This window comes from Zootoca vivipara, chromosome 11, assembly GCF_965207765.1.
Source record: "Zootoca vivipara chromosome 11, rZooViv2.hap1.1, whole genome shotgun sequence".
Classification (NCBI taxonomy): domain Eukaryota; kingdom Metazoa; phylum Chordata; class Lepidosauria; order Squamata; family Lacertidae; genus Zootoca; species Zootoca vivipara.
In genome coordinates this window covers 27,645,815-27,662,938 of record NC_142594.1, presented here as the reverse complement: position 1 = coordinate 27,662,938, position 17,124 = coordinate 27,645,815, and the positions used below count along the sequence as shown (strand labels likewise).

The following is a 17,124-nucleotide window of genomic DNA, read 5'->3' as shown; positions in this document are numbered from 1 at the left end:
AAATCACCAGTGGCGACTCTTTGGCCACAGAATCAGTCATGGGGAAAAGAGGTTTACTCTTTAAATAAAGCTGCTGGCAGAACTGCCAGTGGTTCCAGAAGAGCAGCCTATTGCTGTCTACTCAGAAGCAAGCTCACTTGACTCCCAGGTTGAATGTGCAAAGCAGCTTGAGGGTCACATTCTATCGCGGGCAGCCATCCAACGGCAGGTGTGGTCAAGTGTTGCCAGAGACAGACCAGTCTCCATCCAGGCAAGCAAGAGGTTCAATGACACATTCCAGTCGGGTAAAATCATTGGAGACATGGAGCAGGGTCAGTGAAGGGTTGTGGCCTAGGCAGAGGCCCAAGGGCCAAACAGAGAGGCATGAAGGGACACATCCAGCCCCTCTACTTGAGGTTCCTCATCCCTGGTATATTGCATTGCAGCTTAAGAAAAACAACAACAGACCTACCACTAAAAACGGTTCTCAAGAATTTGGGGGGCAGCCATGAACTCTCAAGGGACCCCCTTTCGCCTCAGTTATGTGCACGCGTGTGAATCTCTTTTCAGCAATACAATGCAGGAAGCTCTGAACTGCCCACCCGACACCTGACATAAACTCTTAGGTGGCTTATTAGCCTCGGTGCCACATTTTCCCCTTCTGATAAGCACACTCTCAGGGTCAAATTCCATCTTAGGGAGAAGCAAGGCAACTTTCACATCTCATTTCAACAGAAGCGAACTGCATTTTGTAAGGAAGGTAAAATTGTGGAAGGAAATTCAAAAGGCAAAATGCTGCACAACCTATGTGCCGGGAGAACCTGTGGGAGTTGGGAGTCCGACAGTTTCGGTAGAGTCACAGGTTCCTCATCTATGCGCTGGAGAACAAAATGAAAACTACGCTGTTCATAGTGTTAGAACTAGGATAGGCAATTTGTGGCCTTCTGGGCCTCACTGGACTCCAACTCCCATCAGCCCTAGCTCAAATAGCCAGTGCTCATGGGGGATGGGTGCCGTAGTCCCGCAACATCTGTAGGCCCAGAGCTTGCTCATGCCTATATTAGAAAAATGCACTCTTTGCAATAACCCACCAGCCCCTCCACAAAAGGAAAAATTATATCACTGCCTTCAGCCAAACCATTCCACGCCACCAAAACCACCCCGGCTGCAATTCGGCAATTTCTTTCCTCACATGTATTTATGGTGATAACCACAACTTGAGCACTGGCTAACCAAATCAAGAAAGGTAAGACATTTTCTTAAGTGAAGCAAAAGTGGTGAGTCATACAATACTTACAACTCTCAGCCTGGTAGTCTGGCACAAACTGCTCATCATTGTCAGGTACCTGAGCTGAAGATAGGGTGGGGGTGGGGGGAAACAGAAAGAAAGGAATTAACATCCACAAGCCAGCAAAACATTGAAGTGATCCTAATTCTTAGCACTAGCCAGCGCCAAAATCGAGATGATTTAGCATGAACAAAACGTTGGCATATGTACGAGAAACAACCCAAAATGAACTCTAAGTGTGGGGATTCTGCACTTGCTGTTACCGCTGAACATTTACACCCATTTTAGAAAATGGTGGTATGTACACCTGTAAATCAGGCGATGCGTTAGTTGCCAAGTACCCCCGACAGTAAAACTAGTGGTAGGCAGTAGTTGCCCACCTTAGATTTATGCTTGCATCTGACCAGCATTGAGGAGGTAGAACTGCATCTCTGTAGTAATAAATCAAGCTGGTACCACTAGAGAAAGCAGCAAGGGGGGGGTTCAAATATAATATATGCAGAAGTCCATGGAAGCATTTTAGGCTGTTGCCTTTGAACAACCGTAGCAGTTTATGGGAAAGAGAAAAGCCACAGTGGGAGTGGGAACAGAATAGTTGCTAATAAGAGATGAAAAAAGATGCATTTCCTAGTGAATTCAATGAAATTCTATGATCCATCTAAAACATTGTTAATTGTACCAAGAACTCCAAACTGCTCATTCACACACACACACACACACACACAAAATTCAAGCACAGCTGGGAACTTGGCTCAATGCTTCTAAAGACAGGAATATATTTTACACATTCACAATTTAGATTAGAGATTAAGAGCATCACTGCAAAGAACCCTAAGATCAGTGCTAAGATTAGCAGGGATCCACGACACATCTACTGGTGTGCTTAAAGGACACATGGTGCTAAATAAATGTCTATTATATAGCAAAGTTTCACATCTCCATATTCTAAGTGAGCCGCATATAACTCAAGGCTTCTCTTTATGCATGGATACTGAGAAATGAGGCCCATTGAGCTCAATCCAATTTACTCCCTAGCAAAATTAGATTTACAGCTCTGCCAGCTAATCCTATGAATCTTAGTTCAGAAGTTTTTTTATTTTTATTTCCCATCTTCACCAAGAGGCTTATCGCCCAACCAGACATTCATGCTGATCAATACGGGTTAGTTTGCTTTGTGATCAGAACCATCGTTGGGGTCACTTAATGAAATGCATATGGGTAAATTAATCAGCAATGAGCATTACAAGTCGTGCCCTTATTGATATTAACATACATCTAAAATCAAGATTAGTTGGGAGCTTGCTTTTAAGATACCACCAAACGCTGTCATTTTCACGTCAAGCAACAGAAGTTGACACTGTTTCTGTCTCGCACGCTTTCCAATATCTATACCCATATACACATGGATAGCTCAGTTGGTTAGAGTGTGGTGTTGGACTAGATGAACCTCTGGGTCCCTTCCAACCCTTCTATGACACACACAGAGAGATTTTATATACAATGTGCCATTATGTAAAAGAGTGAGCAGAACAAAAACTTACTACTGGACCCTTCCAGCCCTAATAGATGAAGATAATGTTACTCACACTTTCAAACAGGCTTCCTATGTTAGCACACAAGAGAGATCCATTTGTACCGCTCCTATTAAGGCTATCGTGAAATTATGTTGATGAGTTAAGAAGAATGAATAGAGCACTACGAGATGAGTTCATACAGGCAACAATAAAAAAAAAGTTTATTAAGGCTGTGATCCAAATAGCTGCTTAGACTCAAGCATGTGGCTTGCGCCAACCCAGTTTTTCTTTGAATAATGGGGCCCCACATCCTAAGATGAGCTCCTTTTGAATCGCCCCCGGGGTTCCAATGACAGATTGCCGAACAGCACAATGACTTCTCTGAGAGCAAGCCTTGTGTAAGGATTCCTTTGGCTCTTGGAATTAAGTTTCCCCCCCCCTTTGTCTAGATCTTGGCCTGGTTTTCGAGATCACACCTGTCCCAACACCACTTGATCATCTTTTTATTAACTGGACATCATTAGACTCAAGGCATATCTGAGGCAAAGCCATCGTTATCTATACAACTTAATTTATAAAACCAAGTTAGCACCTCCTGTTTACACGCTACGGAGAAAAGGTGTCAGAATAACCACCACGCTTTTCAATGTTTCTGAGGAAGCTATGACCATAGAAAAAACAGCTGACAAACTGCGGGTTACAGCTTGGAATCCTTTCCATTGCTCTCCCTTATTCCCACAGAAGACTAACTACTATGAAGAGGCCACACGGACTGGATTTTTAAAACGATTTGAATTCCAGTAGTACATATGACAACTTAACCTTCCTTTTCCTTTCACATCAAAATAAATCGCAATGTGCTAAAACAGAAGTTGTCCTACTTTTCTTTTCTTTTCTTTATTGAAAGCATTTTAGTGTTACAGCAACCCTGTGAGGTTGATTTGGGACAGATTTGAAGCCAGATTTCCTACATCAAAGCTAAACACATAGCTACTGTACTACGCTGGTTCTCAAGGCCAAGAGAAAAAGCACAAATTGTTTTATTCAGATCCAACAGAATATGCATTGCATATTGTGGAGGGGAAACTGACATACTGTATAAATGAAAGTACCCAAACTAACTTGCCACCCTTCCGGTTAAAAACTATTAAAATGCATCAAATCATTTCTTTAAAAGCCTATAAAAAGGATAAACTTTTTGAGCAGCATCATGTGTTTCAGAAACTGGTACAATGAAACAGCACCTATGGCTTCAGTCGCTCTGTACTGGAAGTAGGAAATATATTTAAGGCCCAGGGATGAAAAGTCCGGCATTCATTTTAAAACAGTTGTTTTAAAAGCAAAAAAACCCAAATCTACGTAAATCAGCACACACCCTTCTATTATAGAATCCAGACACATGGAGCAAAAACTACGTATGATAGCTGCAGAATGTGGTCTTGACATCCATTTGTATAGAAGTTATACTTTGCAACACACCAGTTGAGTATGTTTTCGTAGTATTACAGTACAAACAAACCGGAACCAAGCTTTAGGTTCCCCTTTCAAAGGAATGAAAATCTGCAGCACAAATCCTCCATTACCATTCATTTTTATCACTGGCTTTACATCTGCCTTGCCTTTTTATGTGTCAGCTTCACAATAAAGGGGCACCCACAGTTGCCTTTCACAGAAAATATACAAGGGAGGGAGGGAAACAAGCACACACAGTTTTATAAAGACTGTTGGGGGGGAGAAGAAGCTATATTATTTTTTAAGAAAGAACTTTACAAAACTCTGCGGAAAGAAGGTCTGAAATGTAGCAGCTTTGCCTCTCTTGGGGAGTAAATAAAATTGTGACTGAGCCCCTGCTCTGACATTCTTTGCTTTTCCTTGGGTGCTTTTCCTTGGAGATGTTCTCAATCCCATATTGATGAATGCGAGCAAATATTCACACCTCTTCTTAACAACAGAAATGAAAATGTTGATGAAATGCAGAGAAGGAATCAGAATGATTACTAAATGCTCATGTCCCGCAACACCACATGGGGGCTGGTGACGGACATTAGTGATTTACAGCACAATCCTACATATGTTCAATGGGGTTCAATGGGGGACTCCCAGGTAAGTGTGTATCAAGGCCCTTACTTGTCAAGAATCCCTTCACAATACACCCCCCCCCCAAAAAATATACCTCAGCCTTGAAGGACTTACAAGTCAGACCAGCAAGCAGGCGGTTAACTAGGGCTAAAAACATGGATGCCTGAAAGGAAAAATATGACTTTGGAGTGCTATAACTGCAGGCACATTTATATATCATTCATTTCCTCTTTTCTTGTCAGTGCCGACGCTGCAATTCTGTGAGGCTGTCATAAAAGCTACAGTGGTTTTGAATACAGTGACAGTGTGGGGGGGGCGGCTACAGGAGGGGGGGGGGAGAAAGAGGGCATGTCAACATAAGTGTTTGCCGAACACAGATAAGGAGACGAAAAAACGTTTAGATCCATGTAACGGTTACACCTTTAAAACAAAAACAAAAACCACGATGGAGACTATCTCCCCACTCTATTTAATAAAGCAAGACCGAGGGGAAAATAAAACACCAGAAGCGTTTTTGAGGAGCTCAAACATGTGGCAATATTGGGAACAGCTCTGCCAGGTTCGTTCTGCATTAAGGTAATAGACAAGTTGCCACCGACTTGAGAGACCCAACATCTGTTCTTTGGTTAAGACTGATCGTTGCCAAATCCTCCTCCTTCTCCTGCCTCCCCTCAGAAATTCTCGCCATTTCCCACAGGTAGAAATCAAGGCAACACCGTATTAATTAAGATCTTCCAGGGGAGCTTTATTGGTTTGGATGGGCGCCCCCCCCCAACTTCCCTAGAAATCGCTTGCTTAGTTAAAAATCATGAGCTCCTTCCAGCCCAATCTCCTACACAGGATGTTTTTCATCATCGTAAGTCCAACCTGAGCTTAATGGGATGGGCACAGGTTTGCACAGGACCGTGCAGCTTGATCTCATGGCATTTTAAAGACCAGTAGCCGTCGCCCGACCTGTGGAACACCCTCCCATCAAAGGTCAAGGAAATAAACAACTATTTGACTTTTAGAAGACATATGAAGGCAGCCCTGTTTAGGGAAGTTTTTAACGTTTGGTGTCTTGTTGTGTTTTGATTTGTTGGAAGCTGCCCAGAGCGGCTGGGGCAACCCACTCAGATGGGCGACATATAAATAACAAATTGTTGTTGCTATTATTATTACAAGTACTGAAATGAACCTTAGACCCCTTTGTAATAAGGAGAAGGAGAAATCTGAACATCGTTAGCTGGAGCGGGGTGAGGAGAGCAGAGACACCCGCATTTTAGCGCATGAAGCAAGCCAGAAGCAGGCTGGAAAAGAAAAGCCAAAAGCCGAGGATCAATTTACTTTCTTCTCTTGGAAAGTATACAAAAAAAGTAAGCATGTGCACTGAAGGGTAGGAGAGGGGGAAGAGGATGGAAAACTAGGAACCAGCCCATACAAAAAAAGAGAAGCTGCTATTTAATTAAAACCAGCTCTACGCACTGTAACAATGACCTGGAGCCAAACAAGGCAGAAGACGTAGGAGTCATTCTTTCTGCCAGTGAATGAGACAGCTGATCTCCTAAGCAATTCTTCAAGACAAGCAGTCAAAACTGGAGCGCTGCCTCCATTCACAAAAAACAGAATCCAGCAAGAAACATCTGGCCTCAACCACAATCTTTTCTTGTCACACCCCGGTAGGGGAAAAAAAAAGAAGTAAGAGAGAGAGAGAAAACAGAGTAAACTTGAACTTTTTACATAAACACATCCATTTCCCTGCTTCGTCTCACATACGGCACAGGCTCTACAAGGACAGGCAAACTTAATACAAATGGGAAATCAAGGAAAAACCTATAAAGGTGCTCTCTGAAGGAAGAGGGTTATAGGACATACATAGGAGCAGAGGGGTTGGAAAAGAGAGGAGTGGATCAAGTGGATTAGAGGGGTGGATTAGAGGGGAGACTCCTATTTCTATCCCCTTGCTTGTCTAAATAACTTTCTTCTGAGTATGGTAGCACTTTCTCTTTTGATATCAGTAATTTCGGGTTATGAAGGGATTAGATATTTCCTTAAAGGTGTCTCCCACCCGCCCTGCGAAGACACCTTGGGAGAGGATATAGAACACAAACCAGGAAGAAATATTAGTTTGATAATTTTGGAAGCAAGTTATTGAGTGGCTAAAATTTAGCAAATCAGTTGGACCTTGCTCTCTTCTACGTGACCAGTGAATATTCAAAAATGAACTACCGTATACAAGAGAGTACGAGACCATCTGAAGAAACGCCAGGGCATTTCTGCATCTTCTGGGTGTACTAAAATTGTGAACAGTGCTGAAGGTTTTGTGCAAACAACTTTTAAGAGCCCACACCTTTGCATGAAATATGAACAGTGTATAAAATTTGAGGCGATTTTAAAAGTGAGGCTCAGACTTAATATAAAGTTACAAGCATTTTTAAAACAGCCCCCAAAGGTTGTGAAGCTGGTAAACTGCAAGCTAGAAATCCTCAATGGCACAAAATAGTTCGCTGATCCTCATAAAGCTCAGAATTGCCCATTTGGAACATCATTTGTGACACTTAAAAGCTTATCCCACCCCCACCCCCCAACATCAGGAAGCTGCTGTTTCCAAAGTCCACCTCTGTCCCCGAACGAAGAAAAATCATGTATGCTAGATTTCAATATCTTTTTTTTTCAAATACTTCTAGACTTTTACTGTACTGGGTTCGTTCCAAAATCCCATTGATTGATTTCTCGACATTATTTCCTGCATGGGATTATGTGGTCTTAAAAAGAAAGAGAAGACGTGGTTTTTTTATTTAGCAAGGTCCTTAGACTTAAGGCTGCAGTCCTATATCCAATTAACATGGAGCAAGTCCCATTGAAGTCGGTGAGACTCTCTTTTGAGTAAACAAGTATAGGACTGCAGTTACAAAGTTATTTCAACTCTCTTGACTGGGACAGGTGGGGTGGAGATGGAAGTTGGTCTGATTTACACCACCTGAAAAAACACACAATGTTGCACATTTTGCATTGCTATTGAAATGAGAATTTGAGCGTTATGGGAGGGGGCACCGGCTTCTACTGGCAACTTTTAGTTTCATTTTAAAAATAGAGAGGCAAGAGTCAAAGCTGGCAAAGATGCTCATAATATACAGGTGTTGGCAGTAGAAAGTGACCTGATGCATACCCTTTCTTAAAAAGTTTACTCACCAAAGCTGACCAATATTCAGTAGGACCAATATATTTTAAAGAAATCAAGACCTTATTACCTGGGCGCCACCTTGTAGAGAGAAGCAATTCCTTCACCTACCCTTCTGATTAACCGATTAGCCTACATAAAAATTCCGGATGACATTTTGCCAAATCAATACTAACGTTAACAGAGGCTTCATAGTCCCTCCTATAATGTTTACATTATGGTTATTCCATTCATCTTTTTTTTTAATGTTTTCAAGAAGGATTTAAAAGCATACTTCCCTTTTAGCTTATTTTTCTTTCAACCACAAAAGTGTTTCCAACATAACACAGCAGGCTTTCAGCCCCAGTTACTCCCCCCCCCTTTTTCTTTTTCTTCTACTTTGTTGTTGTTGTTACAGAACAAACAGCTGGAGCTTCCCATAATGGGAGGAAAAAATGCATTATGTTCATATTTGAGCTGATTATTTCAAGTCAATACTTAACTTCGATTTGTCAAGGCAAACTTATGCAATAGCTACAGATTCAGTACAAGGGTTCTACAGTATGCTGGGTCAAGAATGGGGCCGCCATGACTTCACCCTGGGCAGCGACGGTATGGAGAGTGCAGGGGAAGAAATCACACACAGGGGTATTAAAATCCTTTTATCACCTGACAGCAAGTTCCCCCAATTTAAGGGAACTTTTACATGTATGCATAAAAAGAGCCCGAGTAGTATTTCACTATGAGGAGACAATATCGATGTTTGACAAAATGAAGAAATTATTAACAGGCTTTCATTATTATTTCTTAGTACCCTGATATTGATTGCTTATTCCAAAAGGCTCAGCACCACTACAAAAAGGAACAGGAGTTTTGTTTCGTCCCCCCCACTAAGGGGGCCAGTGATTTAATTCTGTTCCTCCCATGTAAAGCAGGAACAAATTCTGTCAAACACTCTGCAGCGTCCTTGCACTACAAGATGCCACAAATTTTTGAATGTGACATTCTGGGTTTGGCACAGTGTACAACATCACACAACAGCGACAAAATAAGATGGCCTGCTTCCATTCAACACTTTGAATTATATTCTTCCTCCAATACATATGTAAATCCCATTGTTACCAATGGCACTTTTTTGTGCCTACACTGAAAAGAGAATAGACTGTTTATGATTACTCATTTTAAGCAACATTCTCTGCAGAAGAATAGGGATGCTGATAAATATGCAGCTGAAGCGTCTCAACTATTAAGGGCAATTCTTTCTCATCCCCACCCCCTCAATACTCCATATCCACAGAGTTAAGTATGTTGCAGTGCAATAGAGTGTTGTTGTTTTTCCCCTGACCTGGTTACTACCCAGTGGGAGTTCCGAACTCATAGGGGAATCTTGTCAATTGCTATTGCTCCAAGTTTTTTTTAAAAAAGAAAGAAAGTGGGGGGGGGGAGAGAGAATCAAAAAGTCACGGTCACTTTCCTGGCTACAGAGCCTCATGAAAATAATTATGTGAACATGTAGCAAGGTGGCCAATTTGGCAGGGCTGCAACTTTATAAAGAACCAGGAGGACATCAATTGACAAAATTGAGGGAAAGGTAAAAAAAAAAGAGAGAGAGAGAGAGAGAGAGAGAGATTAGTTTAAAGAGCTGTTTAGAGATTAAAAAGTCATCGCTGGTCAAATTGCAGTTGGCACCGCCTCCCTGATGTATTTTCTTGAACATTGGCACTACATCCCATCCTTTCACCCCCTTCAACATGCAAAAAGCGATTTAAGAAATTGTGATGGTGTAGTTTGTTTGTTTTAAAAAAAGAAGTCCTCTTCTTCCAACGCACAAACACACAAACTTTAAACTGCAGTTATTTCCAAGTAATGTGGAAGTAACTAGATCAGTGTCACCTTTAAAAGTTTATTTAGTGGTTGAATCAGTTCACAATATATATACATATTTCTGTGCAGCCCTTCATTTCAAATAGCATACTTCAGTAATACTATCTTATTTTACTTAGCTTCACTAAAAGTGCAAGCCTACACATGTCTACTCAAGAAATAAGTGTCACCGAGTTTTCTGGCTTACTCCCAGGAAAGCGGATATGGGATACATGTCTACCAAGAAGATAGCCCCATTGTCTTCCATTGGGTTGGATCCAAGGTAAATGCACAAGATTGCAGTTTAAATTCTAAGTTCACCAGCATGGATGTTTACACATACAAATTGATGACTGGTTTCAAATCCTTTCATCCTGAACATAACAGGCAACAGAAACTTTCTTATGGAAGGTATGAAAATACTCAATCACTTTTCAAAAAGAGTGATTCAACAGCAAGAATACTAACTCCAATAATAATTTCTCACATGACTGCCAATACCTAGGTACTATCAACTTAGCCCAAATCCAACATAGATTCAAACAAACTGTAATGTTTTTTTAAAAAAACCAAAAACTTGCATCACTCAGTTGGGAATTAATAGCCTCATTCCAGCTTTTGCAGTTTTGATAATGTTCTGGTTTATTAAGCTGAGTAAGAAGTTGTTCAGAGATGTTTAGTAAAGTTACCTTAACATAATGAGTCCCTGTAGCATTTAAGGAGGATTTCAATGAGCAGGTCCTATTTCAAGTGCTCTTCCAATTTAAAGTTTAACCATCTCTTACGTACACAAGGCACCTGGTTTCTCCATAACTAATGCTGGATATAAAAAGCATGACTAAGAATAAAAGATTAGAAAAAAGGACGGAAAAGCTTACGCTATATATATGTGCTAACAACTTGGCAAAACTATATGGAGGAATATCAAAAAGCTAGTCAGTCTGTATACCATTACAGCATTTCCTCCTTTCTATGTTAAGCAATCACATTCAACCCTCCCTTCTGGTTCTCCCATCCGAAAGAAACAGAATGTCCATTCAAACAAACAATAATGCACATTCAGCAAGAGATTTTAAATATATATATATAAATAAAACCCTGAATTCTCAATGTGTACAAGCAAGTCAGAATATATGTACAGTACTAGTTACACCCGAATGAGATGGGATGTTTCTAGTTAAAGGCAATATATATCAAAAAGAACACAAGATAATCTATATTGAGTCATCTTCATGGTGCAAATAAACAAGATTTAAAATAGCCGAATGCGTCACAGAAAACAGAATCAAAATATAAGTCAGCTAGGAACAACTTCCCTTGCCTTTGCAAAACTTCTAACATCTCATTCTGTTCAAGTCAAAAATTCACAGCTATTCAACTTCAGTATTACAACTTATTTTCTTAAAAACTGCCAGCAGTGCTGCAGCAAAGGCATCAGATTTCAAATGATCACAAATAAAAGAAACGAGGGGGGAGGAAATACAGTTTCTCTTTTTAAAAGAAAAAACGGATTGCAAAATAACAAAAAAAACAAATAAACCGCATTGCCCCTTCAGCATTTCGATACACACCTAATGTTCTGTGTTGTGAGCAAGGTGGGAAGAAGACACTTGCACCTAAATCTTGAAGCATCCCGTCCTGATGAACCCAGAGAAACTATATTTTGCCATCAGAAAAGTACTTCCACCAGAAGACCAAACAGTTGTATGCACTGCTCTAAAGGAAAGAGCAAGCCCAGATCTGGCTGTATGCAGTCTCTTGAGGTACAATAATATAAACCTGATCAATTGCAATTAAAATCTGAACAGAGGCTTGGAACTTGAAGTCTTGGAGCATTAGTTCTTGCCAAAAGCAGATGTGATTGTGAGCTGGAAGCAATTTCTCCTGGTAATTTGTGATGACATTGGGTAGAGCAGCCCCAGAGTCCCTAAAGACAAACTCATCAGAGGCTCTAATGTATGCATGACACATGAGGTGGCTTTTTTAGAGCTCAATTAATTGGGCTGAACATTAAGACAGCAAGTTCAGGACTTTTTCCTCTCTCTCCCCCCCCCCCCCCGCTCCACCAACCCACCCTCCCCTTTTTTTTCATCCAGAGTTGTTTTTCCCTTTTTCATTTTTTTTTGCAAAAGGACTTTTCCCCCTTACCTTCTGCAAGCCATGTCTCTTGTAATTGGCTCAGATCTTGAAACAGTTCTAGGAAAAGAGGAAGAGATGGATAAAGGACCTTTCAATTTATACATAAAGTGCTTCCATGCACTTCACTCCCCAACCCCCAACCCCGTAAAGACAAATACTTGTTAGCTCATTTTGCCTAGATTCAAACTGGAAATACCCCCATCGTGCTGCTTTATTATGATTTTGATTAGACAAAAAACACATGTAACCGAGTGCTTTTATTTCACTATCAACCCAGGCAAGAATAATCAATACCCTTTTCAGCTAACTTGCACACATGGCACAGCATGTCTGCTCCCCCGGCACACTTATTTCTGAGTGAGTCCTGCTGAAGTCAGTGGGGCTTATTTCTGAGTAGATGCGCATAGGATTGCGCTGTTAGTCACTCAAAAGACAAATGCCCAGCATGGCTGTTTGCATGTTTGTACAGAAGTCTCACTGATTTCACCGGGACTTACTCCTAGGTAACCAAGCACAGTATCCTAGCTTCGTTTTCATTTAAAATAATCTCGTTTCTCCCTAAAACAATTGAAGACCTGTTCCATAAAGCTTTGCGCGAACAGCTGCAGTGATCTGCACCCATGTTAGATATGTAGCACTATTTTTTCCGCTTTTCTATGTCAGAGTAAAGCAAGGACTCTATGTTTATTATACTACAGTCTCAAATCCAAACCTGAGCAGAATTTGAACCCAATGTCTGCATTTTCCAGACTTAAGTCATTCTGGTTTACATTTAGTTACTTGCAGGACTGCAGCAGTCCTCAGTTTGGAAAACTGATTCAGAATGATCAAAATGTTCTTATTGGAGAGAGAGAGAGAGAGAGAGAGAGAGAGAGAGAGAGAGAGAGAGAGAGAGAGAGAGAGAGAGAGAGAGAGAGAGTTTTAACAGAATATTCACAAATACTTAACCACTTCCCAAGTTCCTACAGATCAGTCTTTGCAGGTGGATGTTGAATGCTTTTGAAATTTGTTCGCTAAATCCAAGCTTGGGGGAGAGAGGGAGTCTGTTGTTGCAAGTGTCCAGACTGTGTGGACGTTGTGAAGGTTTCTAAACGGAAGTCTTAAGGCTCCCAACTTCACAAAAAGGCTGCAGCGCCTCACTTGCAACGTGAGAAAAAGTTGTGTGGTTCTCCATATACCCACCTCGCCCAAGGGATTGTCATCACACAGAACAATCTGTACAAGAAATGCCACTGCAGAAAAAGCTGTTCACTGCATGCGCAGGAATCTCCTTCCTGGCTGAAGCAACCTGAAATAGGATTGCAGTGACACTGCTATGAACTCCTAAGAAGTTAGTTTTGGGGGACTTACTGGTATGAGCTGGTGTTTTTTTTAAGGTTAAGGTATAACCTCTTTGTGTTTCATGGTATTGTCAGTGCTACTGGCCAAATTAAGAGAGCAGGATGCTAAGGGTAGCTCACACCAGGGATTTAACAGTGCCACAGGTCCTTTTGCCCTGTTATCACCGATGTGGGCAACACCCTGGTTGGGCAGGCAGTCTACGTCACGAGTTCGATATCTCTCCGAAGAGCAATAGGGTCATCAGCACAAAGAAACTTCATTGCGATGGGGAGCCAGCGAAGCCTCCAAGCTTCTAGGGTCCATCATGCCAACCCTCACCTAATTCTCACTTCAGGTGTATGACATTATTTATGTCCCTTCTGTGCAGCAATACCTAACACAGAGAAGGGTGACTCATGGAGAGATACAGCAGCTTAGCGGTGAATTGCTTTTGTCATCTTGTGTCACATCATTAAATGTGGTTTTCTTGTCTCATTTCTATAAATAGAGGTAGACAAGAATCCAAGCTTGGGGAGGTGGGGGAGAATAAAAACACCAAAATATTCAGGGGGGAAAAACACCATAGGGGCAACATGTTGTCAAGGGTGGCATGGCGGGGGGGGGGGAGCCAATACAATTTATTCACCCTCCCTCCCCCAGCACAAATCCTCACCTTCTGAGTCATGAGCCAGATCTCTGTTAATGAATTTTCTTTTCCTGACATTTGTTGGTCTCTCATTACAGTTTCTCCCACAGGGATTCTACAAATAGAAAAGATTGGTTACTTTGAAAGAATAAAGGAAAGGAAGGGGGGGGAGGAGAGGCAACAACTCACACTAGCAGTATATTTTTTTAAAAAAAAATATTCAGAGCTGAAAGAGATAGGTGGTAAAACTGCTTTAAAATGGCTCAAAAGCTAAATTGCAAACTAGAATTTTGTGATCGGATCACCATCCTTGTTCTTCTCCTTCAGGGGAATATTTTATGTCTCAGCCCACCTACTCAAAGCACACATCTGTACAGAGAAACCCTGCATTAAGCATATGACATATTTTTAGAAATTTACAACATCAACACCTACATAAAAGTATTTTTTTAAAAAATGTCAACCATTCACTAAAGCTAGTTGAGAGAAGAGGGAGCTGATAACAAGAGGCTGCTTTGTTTTCAAGGCTTATTTGTCATCAAAGTCCCTTTTTTAAAATAAATAATAATAATAATAGACAAGTTTTTTAATGAAATGTAAGTTTGTTCCCTCTGGCAGAAACTTTGAAAGCAGGATCATCCCTTGCTGCTTTTCTTTTCTTCCACTAATACTGTGGGGCAGGCAGGGGGTGGTGTTTTTGTTTTTATCCAGTCTGAGATGGTCTTTTGTAGAAAAAAACAGAATATATAGAAATAAAAGTCTACCTCACAGAAATGGCATCCTCCTCTCACTGCAAATATATATATTTTTCCCTCTGAAAAGCTTTTCCTCCCCACTCCCCTTTATTTCCCCCAAACCCCCCAAGAAAGCAAAGTTTAAACAACTTTGGAACTGATCACTCACATTGGTGACCATGTAAGGCACTTGCTGGTCATAAAATCCATCCATTCTGCAGACTTTTGCCGAATTTTTTTTTTTTTTGCTGTTGTTATTGTTACTATTTTCTGGACATTGGGCTTAAAAGAGGCTTTCTCCAGATGTAGTCTTCCAGCAGCCTAAAAACAAGAACACAAAATGGCTTTTAGGTTTATTTTTTAAAAAAAACAACACGCACAGACTCATGAATGAAACGCTTGAATTTGCATAGCTAATGATCCTCCCAGAGTCCCATTCATAAAACACACACACCCCTCCCTCCCTCCCTCCCTCCCTGCGCTGCCTTCTGCTGGGCTACAAGCAAGAGCCGGAAAAAGACAGCCAGAAAGAAGGAAAGGACTTTTTAATACAAGAAATCAAATGGAGAAGGAAAGCTGTTTATTGGAATGCCCGTTTCGTCCCTTGAAGCGCGCTGGGGAGAAAATTAACCCCGCTCATTCGTAAACGTGTGCAGAACTAGCAATGGCGCACGACAAAACTCGCGTTGCACCTAACGGGGGGGGGGGGAGAGAGAGAGAGAGAGAGAGAGAGAGAGAGAGAGAGAGAGAGAGAGAGAGAGAGAGAGAGAGAGAGAGAGAGAGAGAGAGAGAGAGAGAGAGAGAGAGAGAGAGAGAGAGAGAGAGAGAGAGGCTGAGCTACCTTTTTTTTTTTTGCAAACCACAACCACGTAATCAGCCGAAGCTACGAACAACAAAGTTGCTGCAAAGACCCACCTGAAGGTACCGCCGGACGATCGGCTGCGCGCACACGCGCACACGCACGCCCCAAAAGAAGTCCCTCCAAATTTAATTAAAAAAAACATTAATTATTTCCCAGCAGCTTCCCCCTTGGAAGCGAAAAGCGCCACTGACAGGGTTTCTTATTCGGTGGTTTTTCCTCTGTTTCTCCTCCAGGGGCCTCCAATCCAAACTGATGGATCTCCGCATCCCATTGGCTCTCCGCGTCTTTCACAGGATCAGATTTCTGCCTGTCAATCCGACTGCCTCTCACCCCCTCAGGGAAAAAGGGAAAAGACGGATCCTCACGGATTTCTACAGGGGATTCGACGGGTCGCTTACTTCGTCATTTGATCGTGTGTGTGTATGTGTGTGTGTATATAAAAGGTAAAGGACAAAAATAAAAAAGACAGGTCCTCCAAAATAAACTCTCCTTTACGCAAAGGATCTGTGCGGCTCTCGGATTCATAGCACCTCTTCTAGACAGACGGGGCCCCCAGATCGCGTAATTTTCGCCCCCGACCCCAGCACGAAATGATTCTGTTAAACAACTTGGAGGGACCCCCCACCCACCCACAGTGCCATCAAATGCACGCACTAAACGTAACAAGTGCGATTTGTTTTGTGTGTTATCAATTGTGTGTCCAGATACAACCCCAGCCGGTGGCCAGATTCCGGCCCAAAGCTCGCCACCAGGTCCCCAGCCTAATATGAAGAACTTGCTTGTGGGGGAGACAAGTCGAATGCCAACTGATTTCCTACTTTAGACCACACTGCAAAGGCCGTTGCACACAAGCAATGTGAAATTAACATACTAGTTGGGTTTAGGATTGTTTCACCAGCGTGTCGTCGGAACATAGGAAGCTGCCTCATATTCCAAGTCAGACCACTGGCCCATCTAGGTCAGTATTACCTACACTGACTGGCAACAGCTCTCCAGCAGGGGACATTCCCAGCCCTCCTTGGTGATGCCATGGTTTGGACGTGGCCCTTCTGCATGATGCTTCCCGGTCTATTTTCTGGAACTATCAATAATAGGCAGGCAACTTTGCTGCCTTGTTTTCAGGGTTTGCTTTAAAAAAAAAAGGCATTGTTGTTGAGGCAAGCCTACCCAGACATGTAATTCTATTATATTTGTTCTTCAATTTGCTCATCTTATCTATATTTTGATACCAATTACACCTACTTGTTTCCAAAGTTTGCTTTCATTTGTTATTTTTCATCAATATTTTATATTCTTTTTTATGCAAACTGCTTAGAAGTGGGTTTTTTGTTGATCAATAAGTATGGTATATACATTTCATTTTAAAAAAAAATATCATCAACAACTTTCATGCAATTTTTTTCACCAGTATGTGTAAACATTTTTGGTGACGTCAAAATGTGTATTGGTACTGGTAGATCTTTGGGACACACCCTTTTGAATGGCAATGGGGAGCACTGGCCATAGAAAGAGAAAGCCTCTTGGCCTCATCTGCTGGCCACACTAGAATCATAGAATTGCA

The 17,124-nt window shown here is 41.6% G+C and overlaps 1 protein-coding gene across 3 annotated transcripts in view; it reads right to left on the bottom strand.

Moving 5' to 3' along the window:
* The window catches only part of ETV1 (ETS variant transcription factor 1), a 97,897-nt gene extending 82,069 nt beyond the window's left edge, over positions 1-15,828 (bottom strand). The window contains exons 1-5 of one of the 3 annotated variants that reach the window (XM_035130129.3): positions 15,617-15,828; positions 14,871-15,022; positions 13,995-14,082; positions 12,011-12,058; positions 1,277-1,330 (exon numbers count right to left, since the gene is read on the bottom strand). In XM_035130129.3, coding sequence (XP_034986020.1) covers positions 1,277-1,330; positions 12,011-12,058; positions 13,995-14,082; positions 14,871-14,915 — 235 coding nt within the window. In that variant the 5' untranslated portion in view covers positions 14,916-15,022; positions 15,617-15,828. Of the gene's footprint in view, positions 1-1,276; positions 1,331-11,433; positions 11,510-12,010; positions 12,059-13,994; positions 14,083-14,870; positions 15,023-15,616 lie in introns of those variants that run through there. The other 2 variants (XM_088654519.1, XM_035130131.3) reach the window with 2 other exon arrangements.
* Between the last annotated feature and the right edge of the window lie 1,296 nt (positions 15,829-17,124).